Consider the following 19850-nt stretch of genomic DNA (forward strand, 5'->3'; position numbering starts at 1 on the left):
AGATGAGTCCACTGTTCGGCCCCCAAATTCTCAATACACACTTTTCAGAGGGACTAGTTTGAAATATAAAGAAAATGTAGTTGCAGATACCCCAACCTAGAGGATTGGTGGGAGGGGAAGGGTCATTGGGTGGTCCCTCTCTCTTATGGCATCCACAGCTGTGAATGAACCTAGCCTGTTCAAAGCCCAACCATTTGGCACAGCTGCTAAGATAGGAAAGGTGGAGAATGTTGGCGGAGAGCCCGGGGGAGCTCAGGCAGGGTGGACGAGGAGAACTCATACCCCAGCAGCGACCAGGCTCCTGTCTCAGGCCCAGGTATTCCTCAGATGCCAGGTTGTAGGAGATGTTTATGTCTTGCAGGAGCCCTCCTCCCACAGCAGGGCTGCCCACCGGCACTTCTCCAAGGAGGCCGTGTGAAGCTGGATGCAGCGTTCTTCACATCCCTCTATCTTGAGCACAGGAGCATTTGAGCTGGGTTCTTTAAATCTGTCTGAAAGATATTCCAAAAGGTTGGCTGCAGCCTCTTTTCCTGGGAATTGATCTATGGACTCAGCAAAGAAGTTCAATAGGATCTTAAATGATTTGAAAGAACACTCTAGATGCAAAGAGACTGCAAGGCAGGTCCCCCCAGCAAAGTATATTTCAGGAAGGGACAGCCTAGCATCCAGGCCCTCTGGATGTGGACTGCCTTTTATGGTTTGGGTATGAGGTGTCCCCCAAAAGCTCCTGTGTTAATGCAGGAATTCAGAGATGAGATAATTGGATTGTAATCAGTCCATCCTTGTTTGAATGGACTAACTGGGTGTAACTATAGGCAGGTGAGGGGAGGGATGGCTGGAGGGGGCAGGTCCTTGGGGGTGTGCCCCAGGAAGGGTTCACCTTCCCAGGGGGCCACCCACCTCTGCTTCCTGTCCAGCATGAAATGAGCAGTGCTTCTTGGCCATACCCTTTCACCATGATGCTCTACCTCCCCGTGGGCCCAGGGCAATGAACTCAGACAACCATAGACTAAACCTCTCTGTGCATAAAATGGATATGACTAGAAATCAGTGGGAATAAACCAAGACTGACTGAACTTGTGACTGAAGAATTTAAGGAAACCTCCAATTCCCATTAAAGTGACATGATTATAATATCAGGAAGATAGAAAGAATGTGATAGTAATGGTCGAAGACTTGTTCCCCAATGCAGCGGTGTTCAGAGATGGGACTTTGGGGAAGTGATTGGATCATGAGGACCCAGACCTCATTATTCCATGATAGATTAATAATTTGATGGCATTAGGGAGGTAGTAGAAATTTTAGGAGGTGGAGCCTAGCTGGAGGAAGTAGGTCACTTAGAGTGTCCCCTTGGGGACTATACCTTGTCCCTGGCCTCCCTTCCTCCCCTTTCCTCTCTCTCACTCTACCTCCCTGGCCGCTGGGAGCTGATCAGTTTTCCTCCACCACACTACACCTTCCATATGATTTGCCTCACCCCACGTCCAGAGCAAAGGAGCCCACTAACCACGGACTGAACCTCTGAAACCATGAAACTGTGAGTCCAAATACATCTTTCCTCCTCTAAGTTGTTCATGTTAGGTATTTGAACAGTGATTATGACTTGAAAAGTTAAAATCTGATCTAGGGTTATAACTCAACAGAGTAAATATTTAGCATGGCCCTGGATTTGAACCCCAGAAACACCAAAAAAAAAAAAAAAGTGAAAATCGGTCAAATTGGCTACATGATGCTATGTAGAAAAATCATTTTGAAGAGATAGAACCTGGAAAAGAAGCTCAGAATCTCAGACCCTGGCAGGGCCACCCATGCAGGACAGGAAGGATGGGTGGACAGTCTCATTCTTTCATGACACTGTGTCAGGAGTACTTCTCTTGTGGATCACACAACTAATTTCGTTTACTCTAACTCCAGGCTAGCTAAGCGAACTTCTGGATGGAATTTATCTCCTCAAGTGCATTCATCTACAGAGAGAGGCTGAGCTTGCCACGACAACACGAGTACTCTAGTCTGTCAGTCATAATTCAGGTCTGAACATCAGTCTCTGGGGTCTGGTATTAATATGAGTCCACTTGATAAATGTGGTGACATTTGTGATAATGTAGAAATAGCCTTCTATTCATCCTGTATAGAATAGTGTCAAAAGAGTATATACCCACCTCCTACCCAAATGTCTCTATTTGCCCAGGACCCAATCACTCTAATGGTAGCCCTTCAGAGTAATTTTGGAAAAGCAATAAAGCAAAATAATATTTTAGAAAACACATTTGGTTTCAATGCTGATGGGATTTATTGTTCAAGTTTCTGAATCCTATTGATTTTTCTGAAGTAATATCTAAAGCAAACTGCAAACTGTTCTGATTTTCTTTTTCTTTCTTTTCCCCAAGTTATGTCACTTGGCAGCTTCACAGACCCAAGCCTGAGAGGGTTCTCACAAAGAGCAAAAGACCCAAACACACCGTGGGGGGACAAGATTGGCCCAGAGTTGACCCAAACAGAGAGATCTGGGCCACATCTTCCCTTCCCCCACACCCCTGGAGGGTCTAATTTTAGTCTACTGCATAGACTGCAATGACAGGAACATGTTGCAAGAACAAGAATCAAGCAAAAGAGAAAAAAGGAAGCCTAATGTGGCAGGAGGCATTTTAATGCCATGGCAACTGGGTGTCTTCTCTCTTATTTCATTCACTTCCTCGGTCAGGTTATTCTGCCCTCTCTCTCCTGCACTTCCTGTTGCTGTAATCAAATCAAACCAGGTCACCCTGCATTCGTGAGCCCTCTCCCGACTGCAGACATCTATTTCCAGCAGAAGGAATTTTCCCCCTGTCTCCCTTTGCTCCCGGACCTCTTTGGGGTGCCCTTGATGTTCCTGCTTTCGCTGCCCTCCCAGAGCGGCTGCTGCAGATGCCTCCCTTTCATCCAGCCTCCTCCCCCACGCCCTTCTCCCCTTGCTGCTCCTCTCCCTGCCCCTCCCCCCAGCTCCTGCAGTTGTCACTAAGTCTGTTAGCCACTTGATTAGTGACTCAGTGATTCAGAGTCCGACAACCTTGGACTGAAATCCCCACGCCCTCCTTCCTTGGGTCAAGGTAAAGGGCCTTTTCGGGGACCCCCATCTCCCTGCATAAGAAGAAATGACTGGAGACTTGAATGCTGTCAGGGTTGCCCTGACTCCCTCCCCTTTCCTTTTTCTGCCCCTCCCTGGGCTTCCATGCTCTACTTAGCTTTCCCTGAGGAAAGCAGCAGAAAATGTTTGAGCTTAGAATTTATGTAGCCCAACATCCTCATTCGCAGATGGAAAGACTAAGGCTCAGAGAGCTTAATGGCCCAGTTGCTCAGTGAGCTCTTGGCAGAACCAAAATACATAAGGTGCAAATTCAATCCAACTAGCAATTGGTGGGAAATAAATTTTTATTAAGGAGTGAGCAGTGCCAAAATGGGACCTGATGACTACTTGAGAGTTCCTTCACTGTCCTTGTCTCCTTGTGGGTAATATTGGCAAATGGTGCAAACCCAAGCCAGAGTACCGACCAGAAATTTACCAGGGCACCTGGAAAGGCCCTGAGGAGACTCCCTAAAGCTGAGTCAGGAACATGCAGACATGGGAGACTCCATGCTTGAGGTCCTCCAGGATTTACTCACGGGACAGGATTAGCAGTCACAAGAGCCAATTCCAGTGAATCCACTTTTACTAAGTCTCCCCATGTGCTCAGCTGCACAGCAGTGAACGGACAGACTTGCTTCCCCTAAATGTAGAAAGGTGCAGAAAGTACAAAAAGCTTGCAGAAATATACTTATTGCAGGTTACATCAGTCTCTTAAGTAAATGAGTCGTGTAAGTTCTCTGTGGAAAGACATGGGTGGTAAAATGAATCAAATTAACTCAGTATCCTGATTGCTTGCTGCAATGGCAGAGAAACTTCTGTTTCCCAAGCTGAGTCTAAAGGGAGGGGACATATGGTTGGATGCAGTGATCATCGGATATGGTGAAAGCCAAGCCAGGGAAGCTCAGAAAAGTCACTCCGCAGTGTCAGTCTGCAGGCAAGGCCCTGGGCAGGGCCCAGATGCTGGAGTCCTGGGCAGTGCTTTTCGTCCCTGGCTGGGCTTGTCCCGGCATGCTGGGATCTGCCAGTCAGGAGCTCAGCCACACTGCTGCCAGCTGCAGTCACTACCGCTGCTGCACATTGTTTGTGATTAAGAGCTTTATTGATTTTCTAGCCCATGACCACGTTGGTGGGGACAGAGTACGACACGAGAAACTGGTGGGAAGCCAAGTGGAAAGAGGGTTTATGAAATGAGCTCTCAATGAAGGAAACTGTGGGGAAGGATGTGATGGAAGCCGATTTGGGGCCAGTGGAGGTGGGAAAGTAGAACAACTTGAAAATGCTCTCCAGTCTTGAGCCAAAACAAAACACTTTGCCAAAACACAGGCAGAGGAGCTAGTCTGTGAGAGAGACTCAGTACTGTTTATATAAAACAGGATATTCCTATCTGCAAAATCATCGCTGACAATGCTTAACCCACATTCACTACCAACCACTGTGTTGGGTTCTGGGGCTATAAATAAGAATCAGTCCGCCTAGGGAAGGAGACTCAGAACATACGCAAAATGACTTGTAAAGATGCTAGTATTTTTTAAGGGAGTCATAAAACATTTTGCCTAAACTCTGGGCCCAGAGCCAACAGATATGACTGATGAAGGATGAGAGATGGGACTGTCTGGCTACTGCCTGCCTCACCAGCAGATCTGGTGAAGGTCTTCAGGTGGCTTTTCCTCCCTTCTATGCCCACTCTGCCCAGAAGGCCCTAGTTGCTTCCCAGCAAGGCCCTAGCTGCTTCCTAGCCCAGCCCCTTGGGGGTGTATAGGAGGTTTGCTTCCCTGATGGGGGCTCTATGCTGGGTCCCAGGTGTTCTCAAAGCAGCAGATGGAAAGGCACTGGACAGAACCACACCAAGGGGACAACAGATGGACCTCCTTCTCTGAACCTAAGGACAGAGGCAGGACACTTGACAGAGTCTACCCCACACATATACCCACTCATATGAACCTGTATCTCTGAGAGCTTTCCTCCCATCCACCCTCCCCTACCCTGTATCCTTAAGTGTAAGGGGATAAATTATTTTCGCCTCTTCCTTTAGCTTTCAGTATCCTTTTTGCCCCTGAAAATAAACTGGGAACCGGGGAAGATGAGGCTCTGGTGTGGTTTTGTGTATCAGTACAATAAGAAAAGCAATGATATATAAAAATGGAATTAAAAAAAAAAAATGTCACATAACTCAAAACCAGGGAGTGACCAAGATCAGTGAATGTCAACTTAAAAAAAAATAAAATCTTGTACATGTGGTTCACATTTGAACATGACGTGACCTGGGGTGGCCCTTTCATCATTCTCTGCAAGAATGCCTCTCCCTGTGAAGGCCTGAGGCCCGGGTATCCCCACCGGAGGACTTTATGGAGGTCAGCCCTCAGCAGAAAGATTTCAGGGAGGTCTAACTAAGCTGGAAAAACTCAGAATGGCCTAACCTGAGCCAGAAGTCCCCAGAGTGGTCCAGCCTAAGTTAAAGGTCCTCAGAATAGCCAAACCTAAAACCCCAGGAAGCTTTAAAGTACAGTTTGAATCTCTAGCAGTCAGGAGGAGGAATTTGGGTATGCAGGGGTGACAGGTTGGCTTTGCAGTTAGTGTCCTAACTCCTGCATCAGGATCCACCCCTCTTTCCAAAAGTCAAAGAGGGCTGAGACGCCTGGGGCAGTGGCACAGGGCTACAGTCCCAGCTACTGTGGAGCCTGAGGCAGGAAGATTTTAAGTTCGAGGCCAGCCTGGGCAACTCAGTGAGACCCCGGTTCAAAATTAAAACAAACAAACAAAACTACTCTAAGGGCTGGGGGGATAGCTCAGTGGTAGAGCACCTAGCATGCCTGAGGTCCTGGGTTCTACCTCCACTACCCCCCCCCCCAAAAGAAAGCCGAGGTGGGAGGGGGGAATTTGAGGCCCTAAAATTCCTGGCAGTTGATGGGGTTAATATCCCTAGCATTGTTCTCTTTTTCACTGAGGAAAAATTGAATTAAAAAAAAAAAAAGAGCCAGCAATACTCATTTAAAAACAAAAAAAACTGGCATTCAAACACAGAGCCAAAAAAAGGAGTGGTCTCCTGGGTGATGGAAGTACTTCGAAATCTCTAAAGCCTCGTTCATTGTTCAGAAAACAAAATGGAACAACTTTCCTCGCTCCCCGCCTCACCCGCTTCCTCTCCGTGCAGTAGCTGTTCTTGGCAGATGCCCAAAGCGGCACCCGGTAATTCCACGGTACATTGTGTACATTTGCATCCATTTAACCCGCTATTTACTGCCGCCCTTTACCGCCACCTGTAAGAGGCAGCACCATAATGACACTGTGGATAAGTGGCTGGGCCGTGAAGTGGGTGCCCAGTGGTTTTCTCCACTCGAAGGCGCCTGAATCTGTGAAGTAGTTGGCACTTGGAGAAGCAGGGACAGCTGGGGACAGCACACGTACAGGACGGGAAGCGCGAGAAGGAGGCGCGCCAGACGGAGGGTCCTTCCTCGTTAGCTCCGCTCGGTGGCTCCTTTTCCATGACTACAACCGCGAGGAGGAATCTGCCAAGCCCTCGGTGCGGCTAGTTTCCTGCCTGATAAAGAGCCTGCTGCCGTTGGTATTCGAGGCGTTTCTGAATCACCCCAGGGCCTGACGCTCCGAAGGAAGGTGGATCCTGGGGGCCCTGGGGTGGGACCCACAGTCCGGCGGAATCCAGGCGGGATGACACCCCCTCGAGTCTCGGAAACCGGCTCGCGGGTGCGATGCGGGGCCGTGCGGGCACCTGCGCTCTTGTGCCTGCCGCACTGTGCAGCTCCGGTGGCACACCGGGTGACGCGGGGGCGAGGGCGAGAGGAAGTCGAGGCGCCGGGGCGGCAGCAAGGCTTCCTCGGCTTCCCTTGAGCTTTGGAGGTTGTCCCGAAGTGCGGGGAGGGAGGGGGCACTGCACTGCGGAGTTCCAAGTTGCGGGAGACCCCCAGAGGGCGGGTACCCTGAGGTCTTGAATGCACGTAAGAAGCCCGGAGCTGCCAGGACCCTGTGGCACGCTCGGAGCGCGCAAAGTCGCGCAAAAGCAAAAAGATAAACGCCGAGGGGCCCAGGGACCGGCTGGCTGGGGCACAGAGTCAGCGCGGCCCCGGAGCGCCTTTCGTTTTAAGGAGCCTTACTTCTGGGAAGGGACAGGGAACTGTCAATCAGCGAGGGAGGGAGCGCACCAGCGCTGGGTGATGTCAGCGGATCAGCTGCTCGATAACAAAGAGGGGGTATCACAGGAGAAAGTTGCAGCGGTGGCGGCCACCGCGGCACCCCAGAGCCTCGGAGGCCAGGGGCAAGTGGGCGAAGGGAGGGGGGACGGCTGCTGCGGCAGCAGCTGAAGGCCGAGGAATTGAAAGGGCTGTAGGGGGAGGCAGTGCGAGCCAGCCCCGACTGCTCCTCCTCTTCCTCCTCCTCCTCCAAACTCGCAGGGCTCAGCCCCAGCGCTCGCTCAGCCGCCGGGAGCACCCGGAGGGACGGGAGGCAGCCGCGCGGCCCCGAGCTGGGCAGGGTCCCCGGCCGCCATGGATAGCGACGACGAGATGGTGGAGGAGGCAGTGGAAGGTACAAGCATTTCTCCGGGACCGGGGAGGACACTCCTAGGGCCCGGAGCGCCGAAGGAGTGGCGGGCTGCGACCTGCGCGGTGCCGGGCCCCGCGGCAGCCACTGTCCCCTATGCGGGTGGAGGGCTGCCCCGATCGGGCGGGGGCCGGACAGCTACGGCCACGCTGCCGGGAGCTCACCGTTCGCGGCGGGGCGCAGGCCGGGAATGGGGCTCACTGGGCCGGGGGCCCTGGGAATGCACGGTGGCTTCATCCCGCCCGGCCACAGCCTGCATCCTCCCTTGGAGTTGCTAACCTGCCCTGCACTCTGGTCTTTCCCCTCGCGGGGATGGAGGGTAGGGTACCCTGGAGGTCAGCGACCTGGTTGTCCCCGCGGAGCAACCCCCCTGTGCAGTTTGGGCAACCTTGATTCCCTCTCCGGCCAATAGCCCTTTGCTTCCGTTCGCCGCTGCGCCCCGCGGCCACCGCGGCCGCCACCGGGTGGGTCCCCCAGCGCCGCGCACCGGGCCGAACCTGGCACGTGGCGGCAGCGGCGGCTCCTCCAAAAGGATGAAATCATTGCAGGGTACTGGACCACGCTTCCGACCCCGGGCTCGATCGTGCGAGGTCGGGGAGGCGGGTGGCCCTCCCTTCTGCTTCCCCGAGCGAACTCTGTCAAGCCCCCCTCCCCCTTCCTGCTTCCGAGCCGGGGTGTCGCCGCCGCCGCCACGCTGTGCGGGCGCGTCGCAAACCCCGACCGAAATTGCTGGGTGACACTTAACTTTCTGAATTCCTTGCAGTTGGCTGTGGGTGATATCACCACCGCGGTGTCGTGTTTCTCCGCCCCTTCTCTTCTGGCGCCCCTCCCCCGACTTTCCTTGCCACTTTGTTTTGCTGAGTTTCTCCACCTCTTTTTTGCTAGTTCTGAAAAACGCTGTGGGGACGTTATACAATCTCGTTGTTTGTGTCATCAGATGTTTTGATTTTGTAACACTGAATACTGGAAAATACTCTTTAGCGTATTTATTCGATTCTACCCTAAACCGTGCGTCGTGATGTTTTGCAATGTTGTGTGTGGTATTGTTCCAGAATATTTTAAACAGCATCCCAGCAAATAATTTTTAGCTATTGGTTGAATCTTGTTTCTATCTAATTTGTATAAACAAATTCTCACAAACAATTAAAAACTAAAGTGGCAAGGCTTTACAAATGCATAAGGATGCATGGTCAGTGCTACAGTAGGAAAAATCAAATTTTATGATTTCATAAACATAATTCCTATTGCAGTGCTCTTGAAGGAGATTAATCAGAGTGATATTTATGAATTCTCCAAAAGGTATTCAATCTGATGTAAATATTAAAACTTATTATTTTTTTTCATCTAGGTTCAAAGGCAATTAGTATGCTTTTTAACTTTAGAAAATTTTCACAATATTGTGAACTCAGAGCTTGTACCCCTTAAGTAAACTTAATGTTGGAACTTAGTGGGACCCAAAGGCATTGATTGAGTTGGTCCACAAGACTTTGAATTAAGTTACTGACTTCTTCTGCCTCTGTCATGGGGGGAAAAAATGCTCTTCTCAAATTAGGGCTTGTTAGGGTTTACTCTTATTCCTCAAAGTTTACTTTTACTTTTTACTTGTAAAAACCCTGATCACAGATGAAGCCTCCTTCCCCTCTGGTCCTGGGGGCCTTTTGCAGAATGTTAAGGAGGCTTTCAACATGTATCTATGTTGTTTTTGAGATAATCTCCTGGATTAGAAGCAGGGAAGTTTCCTTTTATCATCGGGAAAGGCAGTTATACAGGTTGAGCATATACATTATTGTCCTAAATCAGAACACTCCTGAGAGCAAGAGTGGGCACTATTAATAATTATGCTGGGACAACTGGCTTAAACCTTGACTATCTTGGGCAATCTGGGACACACACTCAGTGGCACCTAACACTAGACAATTAGATTAACTTTAAATTTTTAAAATTTTAATTTATTTTTTTCCTATGGTGCTAGGGATCACACCCAGCGCCTGCTATGTAAATATTCTATCACTGAGCTACATTCCCAGTCCTAGAATAACTTTTGATATTTAAAAGTCCTTAGAGAAGCCAGGTATGGTGGTGTATGCCTGAAGTCCCAGCTGCTCTGGGAACTGAGGCGGGATCACTTGACAGTTCTAGGCCAGCCTGAGCAACCTGGCGAGTCCCTGTCTCAATAAAATAAAATAAATAAATAATAATGAGCTGTCAGGCTCAAATTTGCAGGATGTCTAAAGCTCTGTTTGTGCTCCTGGCAAATTGCACCCTTGGGCTTTTCTCAGCAATTGTTGGCCTTTTTAGTGCTTGTGCAGTGGTCTCTGCTTAACATCTAACACAGGTATAAGATATAAACTGTTCATGACCTTCTCCCAAAGAGAAACTAGTCTGAATATCTTGGTGTTCAACTAATCTACCTCTCTCCATAAACACAGCCTCTCTGCTCAGAAGTTCATTGTCTTAGCTATTATTATCGTTGCTATAATTTTTTTGTTCTTATTACGTGGAAGTTCTGTGCTCAGTGTTTCGCACATATTATCCATTCAGTCTTATGAGACAGGTACAAATATTCTAATTTTACTGAGGAGGGGAAATGAGACATAGAGAAGAACTAATTCAAGGACATTTAGCAAGGGGGAGGGACAGGCTGGACTTCCCCTCCACTATACCAAACTGTCTCCCCACATAGTTTTAAATTTTTGATCTGTCAGTCAACTATATGAAGTACTTGGGTGTTTGAGTTGAGAAACAGCTAAATATTATGTCAACATCGTTCTTTATCAGAATAACTCTTCAGAGGTTTTTCTGACAGAGTTCAGTGTCTCAGAATAATGCATCTGGGAAAGATAATTTCATTTCAGCCTCTGCCACAGGAATTCTTTCTCCTCTCCCCTCCCCCATTAAAGTGTACCCTGGGAGAGAAACTGATCTCTTGAGGACTTGAGTTTAAATGTCTTGTGCATCATATACAATTTGGATCTCTATCAGGGTAGAATTGTAACCTAGTGAAGTTCTAAACTCAGAGTGAATGAATTCCCAGAGGGGAAATGGGGGTGTCAGGAGGGAACATTCTTTGCACCTCTGCCTGCCCTGCTCCTCTGGGTAAACAACAAGCTTTGAGACCCGGAGGCTGAACTTGAGCTCTCTCTGTGGCTTTTTATTTTTATTTTAAAATTTTTATTATTATGACTTTTGAGACAGGGGTCTTGCTATGTTGCCCAGGCTGGCCTCGAACTCTGGGGCTCAAGTGATTCTCTTGCCGCAGCCTCTGGATAAGCTGAGATGAGGTGCATGTCACTGCTCCTTGTTCTCACTGTGGTTTTTTAAAACATTAAAAGTCTAGTTTGTTCAGTGGAGAGTGATGTTTAGCTTTCATGTGTTAGTTTTCATCAGGGGCTTTGGAAACATTTATTTTTCTATTTCTTTGTCCACCCATAGATGGAAATGAATACAATGTAGTCCCTATTAGCAGTTTAACATTGTAGCATGTCTACATAGATGGATCTCAGTGGTTGAGAGGAAGTAACAATTAACTTGTAGCTTGGGGAAGTAGAGGGGGAAAGATTTCCCCCAAAGAGGTGGCACAGAGTTGAGTTGAGAGGAAAACTTTGAAAGTAAAGACATCCCACATGGAACTACTGGGGCCCATCCAGAGAATCATTTTGTGGGATCTGCTGTAATATTGGGCTTAGGAGAGAAGTGGAGGGTGCCTGAGGGAGGGGAGCGTGGGTCACAGGACCAGAGGATGACAGCTGGAGGCCACAGGAGCTACCCTTTGGAGCTCTGCTCTGGACAGTGGTAAGCAGGGACACTGGGAGGGGCTGAATGGGCAGCTGAATGTCACCTCATAGGCCCCTTGCAATGGTCCAGGTGTGCAGTTATGAAGCAGGAAAAAAAAACAGGAAGCCCTGGAAACGCCTAGGAGACACCAAGGAAAATTGCTCAAAAGGGGGAAAGAGCAGAATCCCCAGAACAAGGGACCAGGATGAAAACAGCTGCTCAGAGTTTCCCTACCCAGCGCCCTCAAAACAGTAATATTTCTATTAACAGGCCACCCAATAGCCTGTCCTGGCTTCTGTAATAAGACTACCCACGCTGTGTTCCTAGGACAAATGCATGCTCAGTGTACTGGTAGCACCCTCTCCCTGTGGGCCACGTGCTGAAATTATGACCCTCACAACTAACAGTTGAGCTCTTGCAGTGAATTGCCCTTAAAAATCAAATTATATTTTTAACAGCCTGTGTGAGTGTATCATCAGGAAGGCTTTTTTTTTTTTTTTTTTTGCATTATTATTATTAGAATAAGCTTGGCTTTTATTATTACTACTTTTGGAGGACTATGTAAAACCCTCCAAAAGTAGTAATAATGTGGAAGGGTCTCTTGTTTTGAGGAAACCCACACTGCACTCCCAGATCCCTTGTGAGCCTGAGGCAGTCAGCAGCAGAGTCTGATCTGGAGGGAATTTCCTTTGCTGAGGCAAACATTGCTGGCAGAGTAGAGGCCTGGCTTCTATCAGGTTCAGGGGAAAAAACCTTACTCAAAAGTAACTCAAGGGGAAATATTTAACTTTCTATCCATTCAGTAGATAATGATCTTTAGAACAAAATGAAAAAGTAGACTTGTGAAATTGTTGCTTTTTCTTTTCCTTTCTCTAATGCCTATAAATATTTAAAATCATGCTGCAGACGGATATACGGTGGATTAGCTGGGGCAGCATTAAAAACACAGAGCAGTCATTCAAGTTAATTTCCCTGTCCTCTGGGCCTGGTGCTCACCCTCTGTGTAGTGGAAACTGGCCTGGAAGGCTGTTGGCTGACCTGGCACATTCTGCAGACTGACCTCAATCAGAGCTGGGGGGACGAGGGCTTCTCTTTAAGTTAGGTAACACTGGCAAGGGACAGGAATTGACAACCTGGACATGCTGTTGAAAATCTCTGCAGTTCTAGGAGGATTACCTTCTCTACCAGGGCCTTGGACACGCCTGTCTTTCGTAGTGACACCTTGTTCTATAGCAGCCAGGAAGAAAGAGTGCTCAACACTCCTCCCAAGAGAAGAGGAATTGTTGGCCTTGGGGGAAGGGCTTGCAGCATTCATAGACAAGTCATGTGTCATTGGTGTCCTCAACGGAAATAGGTGGAAATCTAGAAGATTGTTTTGAGGTTTAAAGTGATAACAGGAAACACTTGACCCAGTGGGTTCTTCTTCTGTTTATCAACATCCTACTTCATTAAATTGACTCTTCGTAGGACTAGAGGTGGGGTAAAAGGGTACAGAATTTGCTTGGCACACACAAGGCTCTGGATTCCATCTCCCACACTGCAAAAATTAACTAAATAAGACTATCACTGACATGACAAAATATCATAAATCATATTATCTAAAGGACATTTGAAATGAAATCATGCTGGAATCTCTCATAGAACTAATGCTAAAAGGAAATGGAGGGGCATAGCCACCCAATTTCTTATGTTCCCTGTGTTTATTTGTTTGGAAAAGTCTTTGTTGTTATTGTTTTGGTTGTTTTCTAGATGTAAAGTTTTACTGCTCAGGAAAAATCCCCTGAGCTATTAAATATTCAGGGTGGAAGTCTTGAATGATCACAGCCTCTAATTTCTAATGCTATTAGTTGATCACATCCTGATGAAATGGAAAAAAACAAAAAACCATAGCCAGTCAAGTGGGGCATCCCTGAGCAGGACTTGTGGGTCCACACCTGTCATCCCGGCTACTCCAGAAGCTGAGGCAGGAGGATTCCAAGTTCCAGACCAGCCTCAGCACCTTAGAGAGACCCTGTCTCAAAATAAAAAGGGTTGGGGATGTAGCTCAGTGGTAAAGCACTTGCCTAGCACCTTGCCTAAACATGTACAGTATATTTAGCTACACATTGGGTCCATCCCTAGTACTGTGAAAAGAAGAAGAAAAAAAAAGAAATAAAGAAAAGAAGGAGGAGGGGAAGGGGGAAGGGTAGAGGAAGGAGAAAGAGGAGAACGAGACCCCAGTGTGCTTTGAAAGATTTCAGAACTCCCCCACCAGCAACATAAAAACCTTAAGAATGACAGGGAAGGGTCACACACCCATGCACCTTCTTCTAGAATCACAAGATCACCTGAGAAATGGCCATCATTCAGTATGTCCCTCTCTCCTAAGAGATTAAAAGGATGATGGGACTCCTCTCCGCTGGCCTGTTGAAAGGCACCAACACAGGCATCCCTCGTGGAGCAGGGTTGAGCCTCTGGTCATCTCACCTGGGATCAGTGCTGACCTCTATGCGCTTTTGGTGTGTCATCTGACATCTTCCATTTCCCTAATAGTTCAGTTCCATTGCTGAGGGTGAACCGTGAGCACTGTATTCAGAAATAGGACAGGCTAGAGGGAAAGCAGGGTGCATTTACATTGGAATTAGTGTTCATGTTTATCATAATATTTCTCTTGATCTAAAGTGAAATAACAGATTTATCAACATGGACTGTGTAAAGTGTGAAATGTGTGAACTGATTTCTATGAAAAAAAGCATTTTCAACAAATTAGTAAATATCTCATATGAGGCTAACCTGATTATTCTGAACTTTATACCCAATTCAAAATAGGACATTAAATTTTTAGGAACTTTAGTGGCTAAATTTAATTTTATCCCAACAACATTTTCATAAAAAAAAAAAAAACTTTAGCTATTGTACACTGAGTGGATTTTTTATGAAAAGAAAAAAAGTAAACAATCTGTTTCAGTGAGAAAAATGTCATCAGTAGATATTTAGAAAACACTATCCACATATTTCATATGACTCAAGGATCATGTACCATTGGTTTTTATATAAAAAAGAAAGCACTTATGACCTAGTTCCCTCCTGACAATTGATTTCCTGGCCCTGGTGGAAAAAGCATATGTTAAGAGGAAAGGGACTATCTTGATTGTCATGTATTTAAGTAGTCATGTCTTACTGTACACGTTCAGCGAGACCCATTTTATGTGGAGTCAGATGTATTGATCTGTTGGCTGTTATTTTATCCTTCTGTAATCAGTAATAGAACTAAGGAGCATTTTAATTCTTTGTAATATTCTTAATTTTTTTTTTCTTTTGTGGTGCTGGGAATCAAATCCAGGACCTCACGAATGCTAGAACAACCATCTACCACTGAGCTACAGCCCAGCCTGATAATATTCTTTTATCATGCTAGAAGAAATTATTTTAGGAGATGAAAACATTCCTTGTGGTGGTTTGGTATGTTTTCTCCTGTCTGTGCACCATCTGGAAGCCACATTTTAGTATTTAATGTCCTGTGCTGCACACGGTGTGTAATGTCTCTATTCCTTTTCCATCCATGACCCTGGTTGTTAACCCAGGAAAAAGCCAGTAGAGTAATGACTGCCCTTATTTTCACCCAGCTCTGCAAAATCAGTTTGCCAGAATGAGTGGGGAGACCCCAGGAGGTGATCCCTGGGGTTTGTGAAATATGTAGATAGTAATAAAGAACTGAAACGTGGACTGCAAACATATACATTAGAATAGACCGCCTGGGATCCAGGAAGAGTCAGCAATTGAAAGATCTGGGTAATGACTACTGCTGAGGTTCAAGATCACTAGTGAAATGGCTTTGTGGACACTTCTGCCTCCATTTAGAATACAAACCCTCTGACACACAGTGGTAGGGGGTATGCAACAAGGTTGTTGCTAAACATTCAAAGCTGAATGATTTTGCAAAATAAAACAGGTTATGCTCAAGTTTGAGCTTAGAAGTACTGTCAGCCAGTCATGTGTGGTGGTGGCACATACCTGTAATCCCAGTGACTCTGGAGGCTGAGGCAAGAGGATTGCAAGTTCAAGGCCAGCCTCAGCAATTTAGCAAGGTCCTCAGCAACTTATCAAGACCCTATCTCAAAATAGAAAATAAAATGTGCTGGGGATGTGGATCAATGGTAGAGCACCTCTGGGTTCAATCCTCAATACCAAAATTTAAAAAATTTAAAAAAGGACTCTCAGCCAATGAGGCTGTGTATGAATAGCAGGGCAGTTTTAGAGACATGACTCTCTTTCTTGTTATCTGAGCATAACATGTAAACTTGGGGGGGTCTCAGAAAGGCTGTAGTCCTCCACATCATAAAACAGAATGATATATAAAATCATACTGGGTACTTTAAAAACTCAAGAATTGGATAATTTATTGCCAAGATAATGTATCTAGCGATACACTCTAACAATGACTCTGAACCACATTTCAGTTAAGCACAGAGTTTCTTTTCAAACATGAGAAGATCTAGTGTGTGTGTGTGTGGGGGGGGGGGGGTAGGTGGTACATTGTAGCCAGCACTGCAGATCTTATTGATAATAGCCCTCAGTCCCACATGAGATGCAAGCCTATTTAAATTTCATATTCTGAAATGTGGCCAAGTCCCTGTAGACCTGTTAGTTCACAAGTGTCCATGATCCAGTGGGTGCCACCAGTGTGAGCGAATTGAGAAAGCTTTGCATGTTTGACCACCTGGTACCGAGGAAGGGGTCCTTGGGCAACCCCAGGACTTGCCTGGCAGCATCCGGGCTGACAGTGGTGGGGAGCCCAGACTCTGTTAAGCTTTGCCTTGTGGTTCTTTCCGCAGGACACCTGGATGACGATGGATTGCCGCATGGGTTCTGCACAGTCACCTACTCCTCCACCGACAGATTTGAGGGCAACTTTGTTCATGGAGAAAAGAATGGACGTGGGAAGTTCTTCTTCTTTGATGGCAGGTAGCACTCACTGTTTTGTTTTTTGTTTTGGAGGGAACTGAACTATTTCACATGAAGGAATGATACAAATGAAAGAATTCCAGTGGAAATTTTTGTACAACTTATACAAAAGGTAAAAAGGTAACCCCAATATGTATGTGCTGCTTTGGTGGCTGAGATGTCACCCCGGTGGCTATCAGGAAGCCACCGTCAGGTGTGCAAAGCCCATGATGGATCTGTCTAGCTGATACTCTGCCCTGCCAGATTCAGGGACCCCCATCTTGCACAAGTTCATTCATTACATGGTCACCCAGTTCTCTGATGGATCTCACCTGATCATTCAAGTACTGTGATGCATCTCAGTGAGGTCACACAAGTGCGGGTCACTTCTGTTGGTGGCCAGTTTGGGCAATTCCATCAGAGAGTGATTCCATTTCTTCTTAGTGTAATGAGCACACCTGCCTTCAGCCTACTCTGTCAGCAGTTGTGGTTTCTCAATTCGGCTGCCTGGGTGACTCCTTAGCTTCATCCCTTCCTTACATTCCCTCTCCTGACGAGGTTGTGGAAGAATACATCTGGCAAAACCCTACAAAGCCACATCATCGCAGTTCAAGAAGTAAGACAATGGGGTAGACAGTGGGGTACAGAGCTCTAGACTCACGGCACGCTAGATGCCTGCCTTTGGGATAATTGGTCCTTCTATGTGATTCCGTCACACTGATGTCTGTGCTAGTATTTTCCATGGTTTACCTGTAGTCAAAGCACTTTCACTTGTACCACCTGGACAAGGTATGTCACGTCTCTTCTTGCTTCCTTTCATAAGGATGCCACGTGGCAGAAGCTGTTTGCCCTCCTGTGATGGCCAGGTGTGACTGGAGGACTTTTCTCTTTGAGGGAGAGATAGGGTTCCATGGGCCCCCCTCTTCAGCAAGGTCTTCTTCCATGTCAGCTTCAGAAGCAGTGAATTTCTCAAGCAGTTAAAGAAATCTATTATCAGACCCGTCGAGTGGGAAATACAGAAAAGACTTCGCTAAGGTTACAGGAGCGTGTGGGTGATGGCACCCTTTACTACACCCCTGGCATTGGTGATGCGCCAGCACTTTCTAAACTTGAGGAAAGGGGATGTCTAGCTGGCAGCTGAAGGGTGATCCCAGGCACTGGCATGCCACCACAAACCTTTTTTTTGAAATGCTGTGGGTTGATTTCAGAGATGACAATTGTTCCTCCATTCTCTGATATAAGAAAGTGAGGAAAGCAATAAGAATTGACCATAGGACTTTTGTAAAGTTTTATTTCAGGAATTGGGGATTTGGCTCAGTGCCTGGCAAGCAGAAGGCCCTGAGTTCCATTCTTGGCAGTGGAGAAAAAAAGTTTCATTTTAATGACTAATGCCACCCTTTCCTTTCCTATTGTCCCCAACCCCTCACCCCACATGATATTTATCAGAATTCTGCTTTCACGCTGTCAATGTAAAACTGGCCAGGTAGCTCTCTTCTCTTCTTTCATCCTAATGGGAATGCCCACTGGAGACCTGGCCAAGGTGCTGGTCTCCCTCGTGCCTGGCAACCTGCCCAGAGGGTGGCTTTTCCCACCCATTTCCACCGCAGCTGGCGTAAAGTTCTTTTTCTTGACAGTCCCGTTTCACCTTATACTGCAAGCATTCTCCTCTCTCTGCGACCACTTACATGAATGTCTTCTTTCGGCTGCTCCATATCCAAGGACAGAGATTTCCGTGGGCCAGATTCTATGTCTATAACGTCTCTTATGCTCCATAGCACTTTCCCTTGATTTGATACTAAAATCAAAACCGTAATAGAGTCCTTGCTGAGTAGGGAGCTGAAAGAAAAGTGTGGAATTCGCCCAAAACGCACCTCCCCCCAGGCTTCCCCAATCTGATAGTTTGATAATTATAACCAGTGACTGAAAACGGCCCAACAGATTCGGTTAAAGTTGGTGATTTGGTGTTGGTTACCTTCTTGCCTCACAGATCTGATAAACAAAAGTACTGATGGTCCAGACCCAGTTTCTGAACCAGAATGCCAAGAACGAGCAGGATGTCGCCCCCCCGGTTTGCTGAGCAAGGCCTGAGCCTTCATGAAGACCAGGCCCCATGAGCTCCAGCCACTGACCTAGTGGGCCACACACATGCAGAAATCTGTGTGTGTGTGTGTGTGTGTGTGTGTGTGATGACATGAAAACTTCAAAGCACGGGGTCAGGTGGAAGCCCAGACCCTCCAGCTAGAAATAAATTCATTGACTCTTTTTTTTTTCCTTCTCAAGGCTCCCATTCACTAATTTCCATACCTACCACTCAAGTATTGCCAGTCAGGGTGGTGCAGGCCTAAAATCCCAGCCACCTGGGAGGCTGAGGCAGGAGGATTTCAAGTTCAAAGCCAGCCTCAACAATTTAGTAAGACCCTAAGCAACTCAGCGAGACCCTGTCTTTAGATAAAATATTTTTTAAAAGGGCTGGGGATGTGGCTCAGTGGTTAAGAACCCCTGGGTTCAATCCCTGGTACCAAAAAAAAAAAAACACAGTATATTGTTGGCAAGGATGTCGGGGCGGGGGGGGGGGGGCTGGTTGATCTTCAGAGAGGCCAGGGCCAATACCCTGGGTAAGAGGGTGGTTATTGCACATGAGAATTTATGCAGGGACAGGCCCTCAGAAGGTCACTGTCATCCTTCATAATCCCAATACATGTCTTGATGTGAAATGTCTGCTAAGAGAATTTTCTGCAAAAATTAGTGAGCATCTTATGACTAAAACAAAGGCTGTGGAATCTATTGCGTCTTTTAAGAGGGTATAGTTTTGGTGGGGTGTGGCACACGGGAAGCCATTTATTTCTACAGGGGCAGCATCTCTATTTACATTTATCTGTTAATATTTCCTCCCTGTTACCACTCCTGATTATTAGGATCTATATATTGTTAAAATTATGTGGGGGTGGGGGTGGGGCTGGGGTTGTGGCTCAGTTGGTAGAGTGCTTGCTTAGCACATGGGAGGTGCTGGGTTTGTGTCCATTTATTATATATATATTTTTTAATTAAGTGGGACTCTACAGTCAAGGCCTTTAGTCAGTCAAGACCTTTAGTCTTGAAATATTCCCTGCAAAAGTCTGAAATCAAGCTTTTGAAGTAAAGGTCAGGAAACAAAAAGTTTTGTTAAAGAAACTTGCTTAAACCTCTAGTGCTGATCTATGATCCCAATAAAGGGTTCCTTTGCAATTGTAGAAACCTGTGTTTGGAAAGCAAGAAGGAAAATCACAAAATGTAGTAACAGAAGATGCATTTTTAGTCTTATATGAAACCTGAACCCAGATGTGCAATCATGCGAAGGGCTCAAATGAATGTGAAGAAAATTTTAGAATCAACTTTCCCCTTGACATAGAATATAATAAGCCTGATTAAGAACAATAAGCATCCACATTTACAGGAGAAATGATCTTGTTAAAATTTTTAACCAAGTTCCTAGAGAGAAGCAGAATATTTTAAAGGT

At 46.7% G+C, this 19850-nt stretch overlaps 1 protein-coding gene across 1 annotated transcript in view; it reads left to right on the plus strand.

The window, feature by feature from the left end:
• Positions 1-7392: 7392 nt before the first annotated feature.
• Positions 7393-19850, plus strand: part of Setd7 (SET domain containing 7, histone lysine methyltransferase) — a 48521-nt gene continuing 36063 nt past the window's right edge. Inside the window, exons 1-2 of the mRNA XM_027926583.2 lie at positions 7393-7642; positions 16246-16375. Of these exons, the coding sequence (XP_027782384.2) occupies positions 7603-7642; positions 16246-16375 (170 nt within the window). The 5' untranslated portion in view covers positions 7393-7602. The remainder of the gene's footprint in view (positions 7643-16245; positions 16376-19850) is intronic.

The sequence above is a fragment of the Marmota flaviventris genome, chromosome 7, assembly GCF_047511675.1.
Source record: "Marmota flaviventris isolate mMarFla1 chromosome 7, mMarFla1.hap1, whole genome shotgun sequence".
Lineage (NCBI taxonomy): Eukaryota > Metazoa > Chordata > Mammalia > Rodentia > Sciuridae > Marmota > Marmota flaviventris.